This window comes from Branchiostoma lanceolatum, chromosome 15 (assembly GCF_035083965.1).
Source record: "Branchiostoma lanceolatum isolate klBraLanc5 chromosome 15, klBraLanc5.hap2, whole genome shotgun sequence".
Classification (NCBI taxonomy): Eukaryota; Metazoa; Chordata; class Leptocardii; order Amphioxiformes; family Branchiostomatidae; genus Branchiostoma; species Branchiostoma lanceolatum.
In genome coordinates, this window is record NC_089736.1 from 2,325,751 (window position 1) to 2,343,521 (window position 17,771).

Genomic DNA, 17,771 nt, shown 5'->3' on the forward strand with positions numbered 1-17,771 from the left:
AAAGACTTCCTGCGGCTGCAGGGTGTTCGGACCACTGCAGCAGCAGAACACAGTAGACTGCTAATACTCAATCATATCCATGCTTAGATTTTCTTACTACATAATATATTATACATCTTTTTTGCAATTGATACAAAGACCCCAATGCAAGTATCTACATGCGTATGAACGTTTGTTAGATGAATTGCAGTATCGTCATCATTCAAATACAGAGTGTCCTTCTTTTCACAGAATTTGAAAAGCAGGATCTGTTATATGGGTCCTATCACTTTGGCCACATACATGTAGGACATAGTCTATCAGCCATAAAAAGTATCAAGCAATTGTTTTGAATGGAAAATAGAACCAACAATATCTATTTGATGAATTGTACAGTAGGTTTGAACATCATTTATTCAGGACAAGCTCAAATCGGCATGCAGGCTGCTTTTCCATGAGGGAAGAGGTAAAGGTCAAATAAAATATAAAAGAGTCTGTGTCCGCTCGTTTTGGTCATTTCTGTTATTCAAAGAGTCTCTTAAAGGTAGTCAGATTCAAGTTGCAACAACAGTTAGAGAAGTTACTGGCACAACACGGACCTTGATCGATCAAACGGCAGACCGAACGTGACGTTGTCCCTCAAAGACGCGTTGAGCAGCCAGGGTCTCTGGGCAGCGTAGGCGACCTTGTTATGCTTCCTGGGAAGGGTGATGAAAGAGAGTAAGTTTATGAATTCTACAGAATAAGTTTAACCTTTAGCACATTGATGTAGCCACTTGGCACCCCGTTTTCTATTGGTTAAACAGTTAGGCAGCAGGGAGAAGGTTAAGAACACCATACAAATTTTAAACAAAACAAGGAAAGTTATACAATGTAAGTTAAGTGTACAAGTACAAAGTGCTACAACTGGTTGCTCAGCCAGGTTTAAACTAAAAAGTCTTGTATCAAAGAGTGGAAATGATAATCACAACACTACTGCAGAGGTATAAGTACACGGTCTATGACTAAGTCTTAAAGGAAACTAAGACATTTGGTTGAAAAACGTACTATACTATGATTAATATACACCAAGTTCTCACCTGTGTTACATCAAACTATTCTTCCTAATTTGAGACTGTGAATGGTGTAAAACAGATGAGAACTTGACTTTTGGGTATATCTAGCAGAGCATAGTAGGTTTTCCAACCAAACCTTTTTGTTCCCTTTCAAATTTATGACCAGTCAAATTGCTGAGCCTCCCTACTCACTTGTTCCACACGACTTGTCCGGACAGAGTCTTCATCTCTCCCAAGATGGCCGACAGCAGAGATGACTTCCCACAGCCCACCTGGCCGACCACGATGGTCAGCTTACCTGGGCAGGTGGGAGGGAAGGATGCAGGTGATTAACTAATTTATTGGTTAGGCTGTTTAGCACACATGCACAGCCAGGGCTGCCCAACTAGCCTGTTGCTATTACAAAGGGCTAGCCCTTCTGACAAGGAAAGGACATTACAATTTACAATGGAGTCAGACATGGACAGCATAACAATCTACAACTGTATTCTAAGTACATAAAACTCTTGTATAAACATGATGATTTATGATGGTGGTTTATGATGTCATCAAATCTCAGACTGGTTGTCATTTTTAAATGAGAGTAGATTTACCTTTAGGAATGGCCAGGTTGATGTTGCTGATGTTGGCCACTTCTGAGTCAAACTCCCAGGCAAAACTGCCATCTCGAACCTAGGAGAAAAATCACAGTCATTTAAGAATTATCAAATGCTGTTGGCTATTTGAAACTCTATTGAGTGTTAATATATTATATGCATTATATCCTGAGTATGTGTGTGTGCTTGTGCGTGTGATGTGTGACCTGTGTCTTTGAATCTGTTGGTTTCCGGATATTTGTGGTCAGCAAAATCAAAGTGAATGGCTAGAAAGATTTGATGATATTTGGTGTGTGTGGTGTACAAAGGTCAAGGTCAAGTTTGGGCCTCCAGGTAGCTATCCATGGTACTGCAGCAGAACTTCTGTTTTTTGTATCGTTTGTACTGAACAAAATAAACTAACCTCAATGGCCACGTCATCAGGCAGTTCCCCATACCAAGAGCTCCTTTTTGTCAACTCAATATGGTCTTTGCCGTTCTGTAAGTCGCTTGACACCTATAAAGTAGAGGGAAAATATACATGAGAAAATCATACAAAAACAACAACATTCCTTTGAAATTTTAAAATACAGTTTCGATGAAATTCCTGACAAATTACAAAAAGTCCTCAAGAACAACTCCAAACTACTTTGGAACTGTAAATATTTTAGCATAGTAGCATACAGTCAAACCCCATATACTGGTGCCCGCCTCCAACAAAATGCACCCTCTGGTGTTAAACCTCTGCACGCAAAAGATCCCAACACACTTGTTGAAAAGATTAGGGGTGTGCTTGGCTAAAAACAATTGAGTCATAGCAAAGCCGCATTGAACTTTACATCTATGTACTTAAAAAAGCGTTAACCAGCCGCTGCCGCGCCGCTTGCCTTCGAAGCTGGTGTATTATGCCAAAGGACGGCTATACCAGCTATACAGATGCAGATGCTTCACCTCAATTGAGGATGACAAAAAGAAGGAAGAAGATGAAACAGCACCAGAAGCGAGTCCCTGTCAGTGTTCCTCTGCCCTCCACCGTCACCTCCATTCTTCTCCTCTTCGTCCACGTCGGCACGAGACATGTTTCCTATCGCCTCCACCTTAAGGTGAAACATGGAGTAAGTCATCATCAGTCAACATGCTTTCGCTACAGCGGGGTTATACCGCCCTTTTTACGGGGTGACATACCCTTTCGTTGGCTGTCATTCAAGACGGGGATGTGCCAGCTCTCCCATCAGGGTGAATGGTGTACATGTAAATCACCGTATGGCTGATGCAAGACGGAGGTTCGTCAGGCCTCCATCTGGGTGATTTAGTACATGCCCAGAAAAGAAATAGCCAAAGTACCAGAATTATCAATCCAGGATTGAAGCGTTCTGCAAAGCTGGTGTGTTATTCCAAAGGGTGGTTACACCAGCTAATATAGTTTATAGATACAGAAGCTAATGTCTTACGCCAAAGGGCGGCTATACCGGCTATATAGATACAGAAGCTGATTTGTTACGCTGAAGGGCGGTTATACCAGCTATACAGATACAGAGGCTGGTATGTTATGCCAAAGGGCGGTTATACTGGCTATATACAATGTAGATACAGAAGCTGGTGTGTTACGCGGAAGGGCAGTTCTACTGGCTCACACAATGTAGATACAGATACAGAAGCTGGTGTGTTATGCCAAAGGGCAGTTATACTGGCTGTATAGATACAGAAGCTGGTGTATTATGCTGAATGGCGATTATACCGGCTGTATAGATACAGAAGCTTAATATGTGTAACGCCAAAGGGCGGTTATACCGGCTATATAGATACAGAAGCTGGTGTGTTATGCCAAAGGGCGGTTATACCGGCTATAAACATGTACAATGTAGATACAGATACAGACCTCTGCAGCCTCCATGAAGGGACCGAGGCGTTTGATGGCCACGCGGGCGTTGGTCAAGGTACGGATGACGATGGGGAAGATAACAAGGGGCAGGGCCAGGATGTTGAACAGCGCGAGAGAGGTAAAGGCATCGGCGGACGTCAGCTGTTTGTTGGTGAAGTACTCATACGTCCCAAAGGCCTGGAAATTGAAATATCAAAAACTTAGATAACTGTAATTTACTTTATTTTCACGTTAGCAAAATTTCACAGTGTGAGGAAAATGGACATTTTTACTGAACTTTAACTTCACGGTGGCACCAAGCGATTTACAGAACAAATGTGTAAAGGAATCATAACTAATAACAACAGTCAAGTTCACGGTACAGAGGTGACCATGAAAATAGTGTACATAAAGTTACAGTCACTGTGATAGAAACAAGAATTACAGTATCATGGAAGCTCATCTGTGTTGGTAGTAATCAAAGTACAATGTTTAACTTTTTTCAAACACAGAGGCATACACGGATCAAATTTTCAATGACCACGGTCGACTTGTCAAAGCTAACTAACAGCTGAGAATTCAACAGCTGCTTTTAAAGGACAAAGATAACGTAGGATAAACTTTGTGACTGTTATGCTTACAATAAGAGTCGCTGTCACAGGTGAAACTTGGGTGATGAACACTGAAAAACACAACAAGCAAATATCAACAGATTCTATTATCAGACATACAAAGAAACTTACATTGGGAGATTCTAAACTTTAGTCTATGAAAAAAGTTGACTCTACCTCACGTAAAACTACTGACGGGGACTTAAGATGTCAAGGTATGGCAGTCTTGATATGATATCTAAATCTGTGGTAGTCTAGATCTAATAAATGCAGCTACTATAATGACAGGACATTATGCTCTTTATCACTACAAGGGTCCACGTCACTTTCACATCTACAGTTCAGGACAATTTGATATTTACGAGTTTGGATTCTTTTATTGAATTGAATTTTTTTATTACTAAATTCTTCAGAATTGTTCAATAATGGTGAACTCACAGGTGAGAATCTCCCAGAATGCTCTCCTGTACATCTGCTTGACCTCCTTGTCTCTGGCCTTGATGACATTGTCGGAAAAGATGTGTTCCCAGCCGTACAGCTTCAGCAGCTTGATGCCCTGGACAGGTCAAGGGGCAAGGTCAGAGGTCAAATGCCCAAAATCAAAGGTCAAACAGTAAGGTCAGAATTTAAAAGTACAATTAACTCCACTGCCATGCCATACAGCTTCAGCAGCTTGATTCCGTGGACAGGTCATGTAGCAAGGTCATGTGGCAAGGTCACGTGGAAAGGTCAACCAGTCATGACGGCTACGTAATTACAGAGGTTAAAGGTAATAAAGCAAAGGTCAAATAGTGTTTATACTACATGTAGGGGAGTACATTGGAATTTTTTGGGTTTACTTAAATTGAATCTGACCATATTTACTCCCTGTCACTGTGCATAGTGCAGACTTCTCACTCCAGTAACACAATAGCCAACAAACTACATGTAAATTGGTGTGGTGTAGTCAACTACACTAGTGGATATGTCCATGGTGCTGAAACCTATGTGTAAGCCTTAGATATCCGAGACCCAGAGTCAAAACAGTATGTAGGAGTTCAACTGTACAATTGACTCCATTGTCATGCTGTACAAAATGTCATGTAAAAGAGCTGGTTCAAATTTCATGGTGCAAAGAAAAGGACAAATATTTATATTTAAGATTTCCTGACAAGTGCTGCTCAGTTAGTTCCAGTCTATGACTTACCTGGATGGCCTCATTAATTCTCTTCATCCTTTGGTCTGACACAGCCTGGAAATTCAGAAAAAAAATCTTGAGACAAAAAATTGTGATGAAAAATACAAATGAGACAATTTCTAATAAAATCCTATATAGAGTGAAGATGTCTAGATTAGTATCTTAATTTTTATTAGCCTGGGAACTATATTTCTTAGTTTACAGTTGATTCATTCTTCTGCATGCTTAGCTTGGATTGAAAGTGATAAACTTCATAGGATGGTTTCTTTTATCACTTTTTCTACCCTAAAGTGTACAAAAATAGGCTAACAAAGGCAACGCATTGAAAATAGCTTTTGAATTAGTCTCCAACAAAGCATATCTCCATTTTAAACATCAGGAATAAGAATGTTCAGACAAACCAGTTTTGTCTTGGTGACTATTTCCAGTTGTCTGGCGATCTTGTAGTTGACAGGCAGCATACACAGGATGATACTGGCACCGATCAGGGCACTCCAGCCCAGCTGGTAGTACAGAAAGATGGCTCCTGCTATGGTCTTCAGAAAAGAAAAAACAGCATTATGGAAAATTGGCATTGAATCGCACAGTCCTCGGTAACAGCATGGTAAGGGTGCTAAAACTGGAATTGATATTAAAGCTGGTACGGTAGAATAGAAATATGGCTCCTGCTATGGTCTACAGGAAAACAAACAATGGCAAATTAACATTATTCCTCTGTAACAGCATCGTAAGGGGGTAATAAAGCTGGAATTTGAAATTTGATTCCAGTTACACATTAAGCTGATGGTACAAAATCAGAAGGTTGGAATAATTTGGACATGTTTGAAGAAAACCAAAACTTACATGCACAGTTGCGACAGCTTGGATCAAGCAGATATGGGTATGGGCTCGATCTCTGGCCAATTAAGTTTGTGCTTAAGGTTCCACTGAGCCATTGGAATGGGAAGGATTTCTATTAAATATAATTGCACCTTACCTGCAGCACCATGGACCATGAATGCTGAAGTGGTTCATTTATTAGTATACTCATTTGCATACTCAGGACAAGTTAAATGATGCTGTTACCACCTTACATGTACCTGCAGCACCATGGACCATGAATGGTGGAACAGGGCGGCAAAGAACATGAGCATCATTCCGTCCATGCTGAATTGGTTCATTTATTAGCATAGTCTCATTTGCATACTCAGGACAAGTTAAATGAAGCTGTTACCCAAATATGAGTCCATCTTACCTGCAGGACAATGGACCATGAATGGTGGAACAGGGCGGCAAAGAACATGAGCATCACGCCGTCCATGCTGACGTGGTTCATTTATTAGCATACTCATTTGCATACTCAGGACAAGTTAAATGAAGCCGTTGCCAAAATATCTTACCTGCAGCACCATGGACCATGAATGGTGAAACAGGGCAGCGAAAAACATGAGCATCATGCCGTCCATGCTGACGTGATTCATGATCTGACCCGCCGTGACCTTTCCACTGCCCAGGACCCAGGACGACAGGCGCAGGCACTTAGTGTACACCAGGGTCTGCAGGGGAGGAAATGGAGTTTACAGTCTGTAACAGTTACATGTAATTACAAATACAGGGATGGATACATATATGGCTGAGAAAGAAGACTTACACTTTAGAGAGGGAGAAAGGAAAGGAATCTCGAACCAGTTTAGCTCAGGTGAACTCAATGAATAGATGAGCTAATCTTCCACTGGTCGTGACAGAGGAGACAGACGCTATGTACAGTATTTACAGGTTCATTGTACCGGGGAAGTTCCCCTAGCTCTTTTCGACAAGCACAATGAACAGTGGACCACGGCTTAACGTCCCGTCCTAAGGACTGCGATCTTTAACGGTAGCGTGCATGTCAGGTACATGCGCGACACAGCCGGGATCGAACCCGGGGCTTCTAGTTCCAGAGGCAAGATCGCTAACCACTGGACTACGCACACTACAAAATTATCTACGGCAACCCCTTTGTTGTTAGTCAGATGAAGTATGACTGTAGTTCAGGCTAACCTAACAGTTCACTCATATCAACTCAACAAATTTCTAGCATCCTGACTACAATCTGTGGACAAGGACTTGAATAAGAATCTCTATCTGTAGAATCAGCAATTTTTCCAGGTCACATTCTCTACATTGTGTACATGCATAGTTATTATACTAGATAGTTATTATATACCACGTGAGTCCACAGGACAGAGGCACCTGGTGAGCGGCCATCAAGCCTTCCCATCCACGTACAAGCTCGTCAAACCCCCAGATGATGGGGTACAGAAATATCAGCTCTTCCCTACCTGCAAGCATGTTCTGAGCTGGACTCCCTGCTGGAAGTTGAGGAAGACTGACATTTGTTCGAAGGTGCACCTCAGAAGAGTGCAGATCAACAGTAGCACCATATATACATGTATCCACAACAATTGATCACTAAATAATCCTTAGGGAATACCTGCATGCATGTTCTGAGCTGGACTCCCTGCTGGAAGTTGAGGAAGACGGACATCTGCTCGAAGGTGTACTTCAGCAGGGTGCAGATAAGCAGCAGAACCAGCAGGATGTACCCGTTACTCAGGAACTCTCCGAGACTAACCAGGTAAGGACCCTGTATTGGGTTGTAAAAACTTAATAAAGCTTTAAGGAATATCTCAGTATTGCCTTAAAAAAAACCAAAGCATCCAACCAAGTAGGGAACCTGTATGGGGGTATATACAATATGTTTTAAAATAACTGTGCGACCAAAAGGGCTATAGAAAGTTGAAACGGAGATACACAGGTAGGTATTTCCCTTTGCACAAAAAGGTACATTGTATGGTCAGGATTAATAGAATATTTGAACTGAATGATTATATCAATAATAACTTTCATGCAAGTTCATGTCCAAAGGCTAATTGCAGACAAACAAGTACATGGAAATACATGGGAATCGAAAAAGTTAACTAGTCTACTGTGAAAGTTCTAATTATAAGTTAACTAAGGATGACTATGGTTGGGTTTGACTTCTTTTTTGAAGGCAGTGGAAAATGAAGAGACCCACGTTTTGTATCGTAAGTGGGTTGGTTGATTTTAGTAGTGATATGGATTTTTGTAAGCTATTCAAATGGTGAAAGCTAGGGGAATTAACGGAAGCTGTTTTATATAATTCGTTTCTTTCGGCGTCATATAGAGGAGTGCGCTAAGAACCTGTCCTCTAGTACCTGGTGCACAGGTGTGCCCCCATCAGCGGCCAGCCCTGCCCCGATGGCGGCCGTGATGATGCCCCTGAGTAGCAGCGGGTTGATGAAGGTGAAGACGTCAGAGATCAGCTTCAGGACCCCGGTCTTCAGGAACTGTCGACTGAAGGCCACGAAAATCACCTTCCACAGGGACACAGGTCTCTTGTTCTTCACTGCTTTTTCCTGAGAAAATTCAAGAAAAAATAAAGAAAAAGAACAAAAAGAAAACAATCATAGAAAGTGAAAAGGAAGGAAATACAGACAAAGCATCCATGAAAGAAAACAAAAAGGGAAAGCTTATATAGAGAATAGAAAGTTAACTTAAACTTTAAAAAAGTAAGAAAGTGGGAAGGGAGAGCTGAGTTAAAGAACAAAAGATCAAAGATAAAATCACTAACAAGTAATATACTCTTCAAGAAGCTAACAGCATATTAGTTCAACTTTACTTACTTTAGTCAAGCTTTAATCAAGCTCCTGCTACTTTCCCATTACCCACAGAAAGGGAAAGAAAGAAAAGAAACATAAAAGTACCAAAATAAGAAAAATGAACACATCAAAGAGAAAAAGAAGGGAGAGGAAAAGCTAAAACCAAGAAAGAAAAAGAATGGCAGAAAATAACAGAATGGCAAAATGACCATGAATGCAAGAATTTGCAAAAAAAGTTCTGCATGTCTAACCTTTTCTCTTTCATAGACTTCCCTGAAGTGGTGGTACACTGGTTTGGCATGAAAGTCCTGAATGAAGACAAAATGGCAGCTATTAGTGACCAGAAGTTATAATCAAAGTAGAGAACTAGTTTACAAATGAACTAACAAACTAAAAAGCCAGTGAGTGCTTCAGTATCAAGGCTAGATTTCCGAAATAATCAATAATATGCAAACTTCAAGAACAATGTTCGTGTGTTACACTATGAGGAAGTTTATCAGTCATATCACAAACAGTTTTCCCAGGAGATGAATCTGTAGCAGCACCTTAATTTGTACCCAAAGCAATACAAAGAAATAAACAGACAAACAAACAAACAACCCTCTGCAGTACCTTTGGTAGTTTTCCGAGGTGTTCAAACTGTAGCGGCACCTTGTACCCAAGAATCATCATCCAGTTGTGCCAAGACTGCGTCATACGCGACGGAAGAGACACGTAAGGAAATATGTAACGCACGTCTCCATGCAGCAAGTCTTCTGGTACGGGGTCGTCGATTGGATGAGAGCTCAGGTAACGCTGAGGAGAGGGAAAAATTTGACCAATGGGAGAGAAGATAAGTTACATTGAGTGTCATTTTAATCAAGAAAGAAGGTATAGGCTTGTTTTGTGTATGACATGTACTATCATAATTGTGTTTAAAAGACGAATGCATAATTTCCGACTACAAAATTAATGTAAACTTACTTATTTTCCAAGTATTTACCGATCTTAAAAGGGGCAGGCTATTTCATTCAAAATTTCAGGGGGGGCAGTTAGCTTCCAACTCTGCATTCTTTATTGACCAAAAGTTTTAATTCATGTTAAAAATTTGAAATGAGATATCCCCAATTGCACAAAAGCTTATGGCTGTTCTGAACATCCTTCTTTCTCCTCATATCTTTATGACCAAAAGTTTTCATGCTTTAAGATTTCGAAATGAAATATTCCCAATTACAAAAAAATGTGTATGGTTGTTCTGAACATCAAAAAGAATGGAATGAAAGAAATTTCTTAAGTCTTCCTAAATCAACTTAAGAAAGTCCAACAGTTTCTCACCTTTCTATACAGCACGTAAACCTCCAGCAGTATCATCATGAGGTAAATTATCACAGAAGTTATGGCCAGGTCAAACCGTAGGCTCCCTAAACTAACACCCCTGTTTAGCAAATGGAACAGTCTGTCAAACTTGAAGACGACAGACAGGATGTTGTAGATGCCGAGGAGGGGAAGCAAGCGAGGAAAGTTGGACATCTCAATCTGTAACAAACAAAAAAACAAATAAACAAACATAAAAATAAACATATTGTCAGCATCAGACACAACTTTCATTATAATTATAATGATACAGTTGCGTTGCATAATCTCTCACTGATCAGGGTTTTTTTTAGCCTGAGAACTTGTGCCCTTATGTAAGGGAAACTTGCATGAAACAGGAAAAAAACATTGCATGAGAACCAACAGGAACAGCAAAGACCACAGCAACTGATTTCAAAGTATGCTGCCACAAACCAGGACAGTATTTCTGTTCAGAACTTGTTTTCAGATCTGTGAGAGAGATTCTAGAAACTTTTTATCTGAGAGAGATTTCAGAAACTTTCTGTCATACATGTATCTAAATCTATAGGATTTGAGGTCTATGAGAACTACAGACCTGTGACTTGATATCTATTTACCTGATGGTAGAAGACCCCAGCCAGTATGGTAGCAGGGAAGGCCATGATCCATGGCACGTACAGGTGGGGGTGGTGGCCGGGGCTGAAACTGTCTGATATCACGCCTTCTCCAACCTACAATGAAGAGAAACAAGTGGAGACACACACTTAATTCTGCTTATCTACATGTCTTAGATGTGATGTTATATGGCTAATGATTCTGTTTAAAAAAACACTTCTTTTCACAAACTTAAAGATACTTTTCATCATAAATACAGGCATTTTGGTAAGGAATAACAGGAATATAAAAATAGTATCATGATAATGATTAAATGTTATTTGGCTATAAAACTGTGAAACAGTACACCTTCAATGACCTACAGCTAGTAGCAACTTTTATAACAAGTGTCATTTCAAGAGTTTATAATCAATGACTCCTGTCCAGTCTAGTGGGTAAAACTACTCTCCAAGCAGAGGTTGGTGGAGAAAATTGTGACCTTTTAATCATATGCCTTGTTTTCAATCAGCAGGTCTGATAAGAAGATTACAATCTTTTCCACCAACCTCTGCTTGGAGAGTAATTAAAACAAAGAAATCCAGAAATTTCCTGCAAAAATCAGATAACCAAGAAACCCAATTTGGGCGGCTCACCTCACAAAGGGTGACAAAGAGCAGCACGAAGGTCATCACCCATCGCGCGTAGTGCCCCGGGAACAAGACCCACACTCTCTTGTCCTGGTAACCGTTGCCACGGCGACAGCATCTGGCATAGATGGCAGCTGCAAGAGAAGTCAGGGGTAAACATGACACGAGTGGATGCAATTCTTACTGTGGGCAAAGTTGGTACCAAATGTTGTAAGATTATTAAAATTTTGTACCGTTGGCTACACCATATATTTTGATAAGGCTATACTACAGTCAACAGGACTTGTAGCCTTATATAAGTCCACTCCTCTGATCCCTTCCCTCTGCTGAATATTCTGTATGGACCATTGAAGAAAATCAGAACTCCTTTAATTGCTTCTCTGCCATGTTCCCATCCCCACCAAAAAGTTTTATCAAGACAGAATCGATCCACTCTGAATTCAGGTGAAAAAGATTCAAAACAAACCGCCTAAGCTACCTCCCGGAGGTGGATTGCAAAGGATCCAGATCAGAGTAAATCTAAGCGGCTTGGTACCATTCACACTTCAAAAATTGATCTGGATCAAGGTATTTTGATCAAGATCAATGATCTATATACAGATAGATTTTTTTAGTGTGAATGGGGTCTAAGAAAAGCCTAAATACCTAGGCTAGAAGATTTAGCTTAGCAAACTTACCACATATAACAGCCAGTGGGAGGAAGCCCACATGCGGTATGAGGTTCAGAGTATCCACAAAGCATTCATTGGCGAACGGCTGACCAGCTGTGCCACCCTTGGGCTGTCCTAGTGTGCTGTTCCTGGCAGACAGCAGCTGTCCAGAGGTCGTGTTGCTGTTCTGGTAGCCTGGCCCACAGAACAAGGACCCAGTCTGCCCCATCCTGTTTTATATTCCTTTCCAGTACTAGTGGTCAGACAATACAAAATGCATAAGACATAGAATGAACTGGACTATGAGTAATGTAAATTAAAGTATTCAACACAAAAATCTCTATATAAGAGGTATAAAATAAACAAAACTGGACTTTTTTGCCAAATCTTCTTCAGGATAAAATCATAAATGAATCATCAAAATAACAGACATTACATATTAGTGAAATATTTCATGTTCTATATACAATTTAAATGGGGAAGGACTCAATATACATAGTTGTTTCCTATCTGACCGGCAATACATTAAGTGATGCATAGTAAATACACAGCCTACATGTACATTTTGTATTTAAAAAGTCATTTTCTGAAATTCAAAAATTATTTCTGTAAATTGCAGGTTGTGCATATTTCATTGCCATGATGAATGAATGGTCTTCATTCAGACCCTTCCTGTCCCAAACAGGTAAAAACACACAGCTTGCTGGAACAGCAAACGAAAGATTAGTCAGTAGAGTTTGTGTTTACCAGGCTACTGTTTACACGCTGCCTCGTGGTAAACACTTTTCATCTCCTTTACGTAACGTAAGTAAGAAGCAGTGGCACTGATGGTCTAAGTCATTTCAAATCTTCTGAGTAACAGGCCTAGGGTCGGGGGTTCAAAACCCAGGCAGCCCTCGCTCATTGCTCTAAGTCTAACTTTCTTGTTTGTTTCGCATAACCGATACACCGCTTGGAGGCATAGCACACCTGTTTTGTACAGTTGGTACAAGATGAGTAAGACCAGATTGTAATTGAAAAGATTTGATCCACTCACACCGGGAATGATGAGCCCTTACTCTTTTCAATAAGAGTAGGCGTGGTGGGATCTTTAACATGCTCAAGGTGTGGCTCTCCTCAAACATCTAACAGGAGCGTCCCTAACACTAACACAGCTAGGTGCACTTTGTTCAGTCCAGTGTGGAAAACTATGCTACTTAGTGCCTTTAGCCTAAGGGCACAACATTTAAGGGCCTGCAAAACCACCTTGCCACCTAATGCACACAAGCCAGGTGGGGCCATTCAACTTCAAGTAATCTTGTCATGTAACCAGTACATTAAATATCATTTAAGCACAGTTGACTGTACACATGTACCAGCAGTTGAACAATAGTTCCAGATTCAACTAACAGTACATTGTATGTTGTATGTAACCATTGCACTAACCAATTACATTGTAAAAAGACTACATATTATTAAAAGGAGGGATTTCCAAAGACCTTACTAGTAGATTTTTTACTTCCACGACTATGGAATCCACCACTTTTAAATTTACATTAAAGCTCCACGACTATGAAAAGACAAAATTATACTCGTCTGTCAGTTTTTAGTCATAAACTTGCCTCTGGAGGTACAGGTCTTTTTCCCAGGAGTGGAGAAGAATGAAGAAATGCAGGAAAATAATGATAATGTGGGAGAGGCCAGAAGTACCTGAGTCTGTGGCTTTAATTAATGCCCTGCAATTATGTGGATTTAGTGATTATAGGAAATTTGATCCGAAGCAGTTGTCTACTCGCTTCAATACCCTCTTTGTATTGTGAGGTCCTGACAACGCTTTAAGTTAAATTCAGAAGAACCCCCTACGTATTTGCGCTAAAATCAAGGAAGGCGATTATGCAAAATTTGAATGCCTCGCTATGAATTACGTGACCAAGAAGGCTTTGGCATTTCCCGTAGTTTGTAGGAAAGTTTCCTGCAAATTACGGGAAATGCAATTAGGCTGCCAACGCCTTATGAAAAAGAGCCTGCAGACCCCCTATTGTGGGTGTGTTATGCCCAGTTATCAGATAATCCTGGTAATCTCCAAGCAGATCCACGCCGGGTGCGAAAATCGTAGTATGCTAGCCAGAGAAGGTCCAGTCAGCTAGAGAGGGTCAAATCAGCCCGGCCTTTTATCAATTAATTGCTGCCCCAAACTTAATGGTAGTCCACAATCTACTCATTACAATCCAGATGGTGTAAAAGTTGTGATCCAGAACCTGCAGATGGCAAGCTTGTTTATTTGTTTATCTGAATCCATCACAACGTGAAACTTGAAAGGAAGGGCAAAACAGGTGCATGCACTGTGACCTTTACCGTTGCCCTCCCACAATCAAAATCCTTAAACCACAAGACAAGAACACTTTGCCATCATTTTCTTGCTCTTTGTGATTAAGATACTAATATTTGCAGCCATGGATATCAATCCCTGGATTTTGACAAATTCCGCAGCCAAAGACGAAGTGACAAAGTCCCTTCACCACAGTGGATTTCACTATGTACAAGAAGTGGTCAATTCCTTAAGGCCAAGGAATTGACCACTTCTTGACGCCCTATATATAAGGGTTGCACATTATATTACAACTGTACTAGTATGTGGGTCTTGTAGATGTACAGGTTAGGGGTATTTTCACATAGGTCAACAGGTACAAGCAGTTACATGTATGATTTGAAATGGATAACCGGTAAAATTGCCAGTCATGATGGAACACACATTTTTATCCTCGAGTCAAAGTTAAACTAGTTAAACTTTAACTTGTTTAACTTTGACTTGAGGACAAAAATGTGCGTTCCATCATGACTGGTAATTTTACCGGTTATGCACTTCAGCTCAAAACGGCTTGTACCTGTTGACCTTTGTGATCCATGACCCTTGACCCACTGAAGTGCTTAATGATATTATAATACAAAGTAAGTAAGTAAGTTTAAGCCTATACTTTAGACACTCTCATCATTATCAAATTCTAATTTCTAAGGTAATTGTGCAGTGATTAACTGTACTGAGACCTTTTCAGCTGGCCATAATGACTTTTATTGTTATCTCAGAGAAGTTGTGCCTTTTGGGTCCAAAGGCTAAGTGAAAGATAAGGCATGTACAAAATGTAGACATATAAGTTATCAAGTACTATTCAACCAATTTTCTAGTAAACGTGTTAGTAATGATTCAACATAGAGAGAACACATAATCTTATACCTCAATAGTAGCAACATTAAAGACAACTTACAGCAGACGTCGACCAGTGCCTACTAGTAAGCTTCTCAAGGAACATTCCACCTCTAGCTAGTCCTTTGCCAATAAATCATTTTCTTTCAACCTCTTAGCCTCTATCAGTAGTTTAGCCAGGGAGTACGGTAAATGCAAACTCCTCTGTCATGTTATCTGTCTATTTGGCCAATTTCTAGTATTTTTCCAGCGACCTGTGAAGCCTGATAGAGGCTAGCAACCTCTGTCCCCCCAGAACTACTGAAGTTGAATAACAGTACGCTTACTCTACTCTACTCTACTCTACTCAGTAGGCTACAGTACTCTGCTCTATTCTATTCTACTCTGCTCTGCTCTGCTCTGCTCTGCTCTACTCTACTCCGTACTCTACTCTACTCTACTCTACTCTACTCTACTCTACTCTACTATTCTCTGCTGTGCCCTGCTCTGCTCTGCTCTGCTCTGCTCTACTCTACTCATGATCAACAGGTTATGTAACAGTACTACAGGAAGACAACACACACTGTGTACAAGCCAGTCCTTCAAAGCAAGCAGTGGTGTACAACTACATTCGTACAACTATGTACAGGGCACTGGATAAACCAGAGTTGTCATCAAATTTCTGAAGAGCCCCTCACCGTTATCATACTATCATCTGTATCTACTCTAGATCTACTCAACTACTCTACAACATACCTGAGTACAGTCCTTGTAACACTTCTGTGGTGTTTAGCGCGTCGGCTGTAACATGAACCGGTGTGTAACGGTCCTCGTGGTAACGTGAAACTATGACTAGCGGGTTTTCTTTTCGCTTGGCCGGCTCCAAGCCTCGTGAGGTGTCAGGCCGGGTAAACACAACAGCGTGACGTGAGTAGACCGAACCATTCAGATCAGAGGGGTGACAGAAATATTCCATAATAGAATTTACAATAAAAGTACTACGCTTAGACATGATTTTGATAAGGATATAAGCTTCAGTTTCTTTATTCGTTTTTTTGATGAATGAATGAACGATACGTATCGAAATTGGTTGAAACAAATATTATAACAGATTCCCCACTCTCAAAATGGTACGGTCAATAATTACGTTTCATGCCCTATTGACCGTAAGGTCAAAATGCAGCCACATGTAGGATAATTGACATTGACCCGCATCTAATTTTAGACATCAGACATAAGACCTTGAAATGAATAGATTGACAAACAATCAAACGTACGAATACTTGTAGAACGGGATTTAATCCTTCTTGGTTACACTAGAAATGACCGTCCGGTCGTTGACCCGATGTCAAATCCGCAAAAATGATCTCACGGTCAAGTTTCAACCTTGTTTTAACCTCCTTGTTTCAACGGTGTGTAAATTTGCCGAGTGGACCTATTCTCAAAAGTTCAAAACCCCTGTCTCAAACAGTATAATGTGATTTTTGATGTACATAAGTTACATCAATGCCCTAGATACATAGGACCACACTGCCTTTGAATATTGCTTGATTGATTGATTGATTATTGCTAGCCTCCTTCGCAGACTTCCTATAACGGCGGCGAATATATTGGGAGGGGAGGGGGGCAAGGTTCTCTAATGCCGACAAGGGAGTTGTGTAGCCAAGGGAGTTGTGTAGCCGAGGGACGAGCGCCGTTATATGGATATAACGGCGCCGTCGTCCCTTGGCTACACAACTCCCTTGGCTACACAACTCCCTTGCCGGCATTAGAGAACCTTGCCCCCCTCCCCTCCCAATATATTCGCCGCCGTTATAGGAAGTCTGCGAAGGAGGCTAGATTATTGCAAGGAGGTTATAGGCTTATTGATTGAATATCTGAATGAATAAGTTGTGGATATAAATAAGGCCAAATAAAGTCAAAGTCTCTGTGTGGTTAAAGTTAATTTCTCTTTCTATAAGATTTGTGTCAAAGGCAAAGTACACCGAAATGATAACTCTTACATCTTGTAATTCTTGTTTATGATATGAAAATCCAAAGTGCTATTTCGTGCTTCCCTTTCTGATTTTGAAAGGTAACAGTTCATAATATTGTCGCTAGGCAGCGCTGTCGAGCGGTGCTGTAACAGCCACACCCACTTTTCCTTTTGTTTTGAGAGAAAAATAGTTCCATTCTAACAATCATTCTTAAAGTCTTCTAGCAGAGCTTGCGCTCACGATTTTGTCATATATATTGATTTAACATAGTTAGTAAAGCATTTAAGTGCTTATCATTGTAAAACTTAGCATAGGTACAAGTTTGAGATTACGTCACTTCTGCTAATCTTTATATCATTCCGCGTTAAGTTCGGCGTGATGCGGTCGATCATTTTCAACATGGCGGCCAGACAGACAACAACAACAACAACATAGCTCAACAAAACGCCGATTTCGACCGTCTGCTTCTGTTTTGTGATTAGATCTCCATAGAGGTTTGTATACTAGTTGTTTCTGAAACCAGATAACTCT

General features: G+C 40.6%; 1 protein-coding gene across 1 annotated transcript in view; it reads right to left on the bottom strand.

The window, feature by feature from the left end:
* Positions 1–12,349, bottom strand: part of LOC136421210 (ATP-binding cassette sub-family C member 9-like) — a 66,910-nt gene extending 54,561 nt beyond the window's left edge. The window contains exons 1-19 of the mRNA XM_066408395.1: positions 12,132–12,349; positions 11,461–11,588; positions 10,831–10,944; positions 10,214–10,414; positions 9,512–9,694; positions 9,151–9,207; positions 8,456–8,656; positions 7,711–7,863; positions 6,638–6,793; positions 5,660–5,794; positions 5,268–5,312; positions 4,520–4,637; positions 4,112–4,152; positions 3,489–3,668; positions 2,605–2,706; positions 2,034–2,126; positions 1,628–1,706; positions 1,227–1,332; positions 579–677 (exon numbers count right to left, since the gene is read on the bottom strand). Coding sequence (XP_066264492.1) covers positions 579–677; positions 1,227–1,332; positions 1,628–1,706; positions 2,034–2,126; positions 2,605–2,706; positions 3,489–3,668; positions 4,112–4,152; positions 4,520–4,637; positions 5,268–5,312; positions 5,660–5,794; positions 6,638–6,793; positions 7,711–7,863; positions 8,456–8,656; positions 9,151–9,207; positions 9,512–9,694; positions 10,214–10,414; positions 10,831–10,944; positions 11,461–11,588; positions 12,132–12,333 — 2,393 coding nt within the window. The 5' untranslated portion in view covers positions 12,334–12,349. The remainder of the gene's footprint in view (positions 1–578; positions 678–1,226; positions 1,333–1,627; positions 1,707–2,033; positions 2,127–2,604; positions 2,707–3,488; positions 3,669–4,111; positions 4,153–4,519; positions 4,638–5,267; positions 5,313–5,659; positions 5,795–6,637; positions 6,794–7,710; positions 7,864–8,455; positions 8,657–9,150; positions 9,208–9,511; positions 9,695–10,213; positions 10,415–10,830; positions 10,945–11,460; positions 11,589–12,131) is intronic.
* Positions 12,350–17,771: the final 5,422 nt, after the last annotated feature.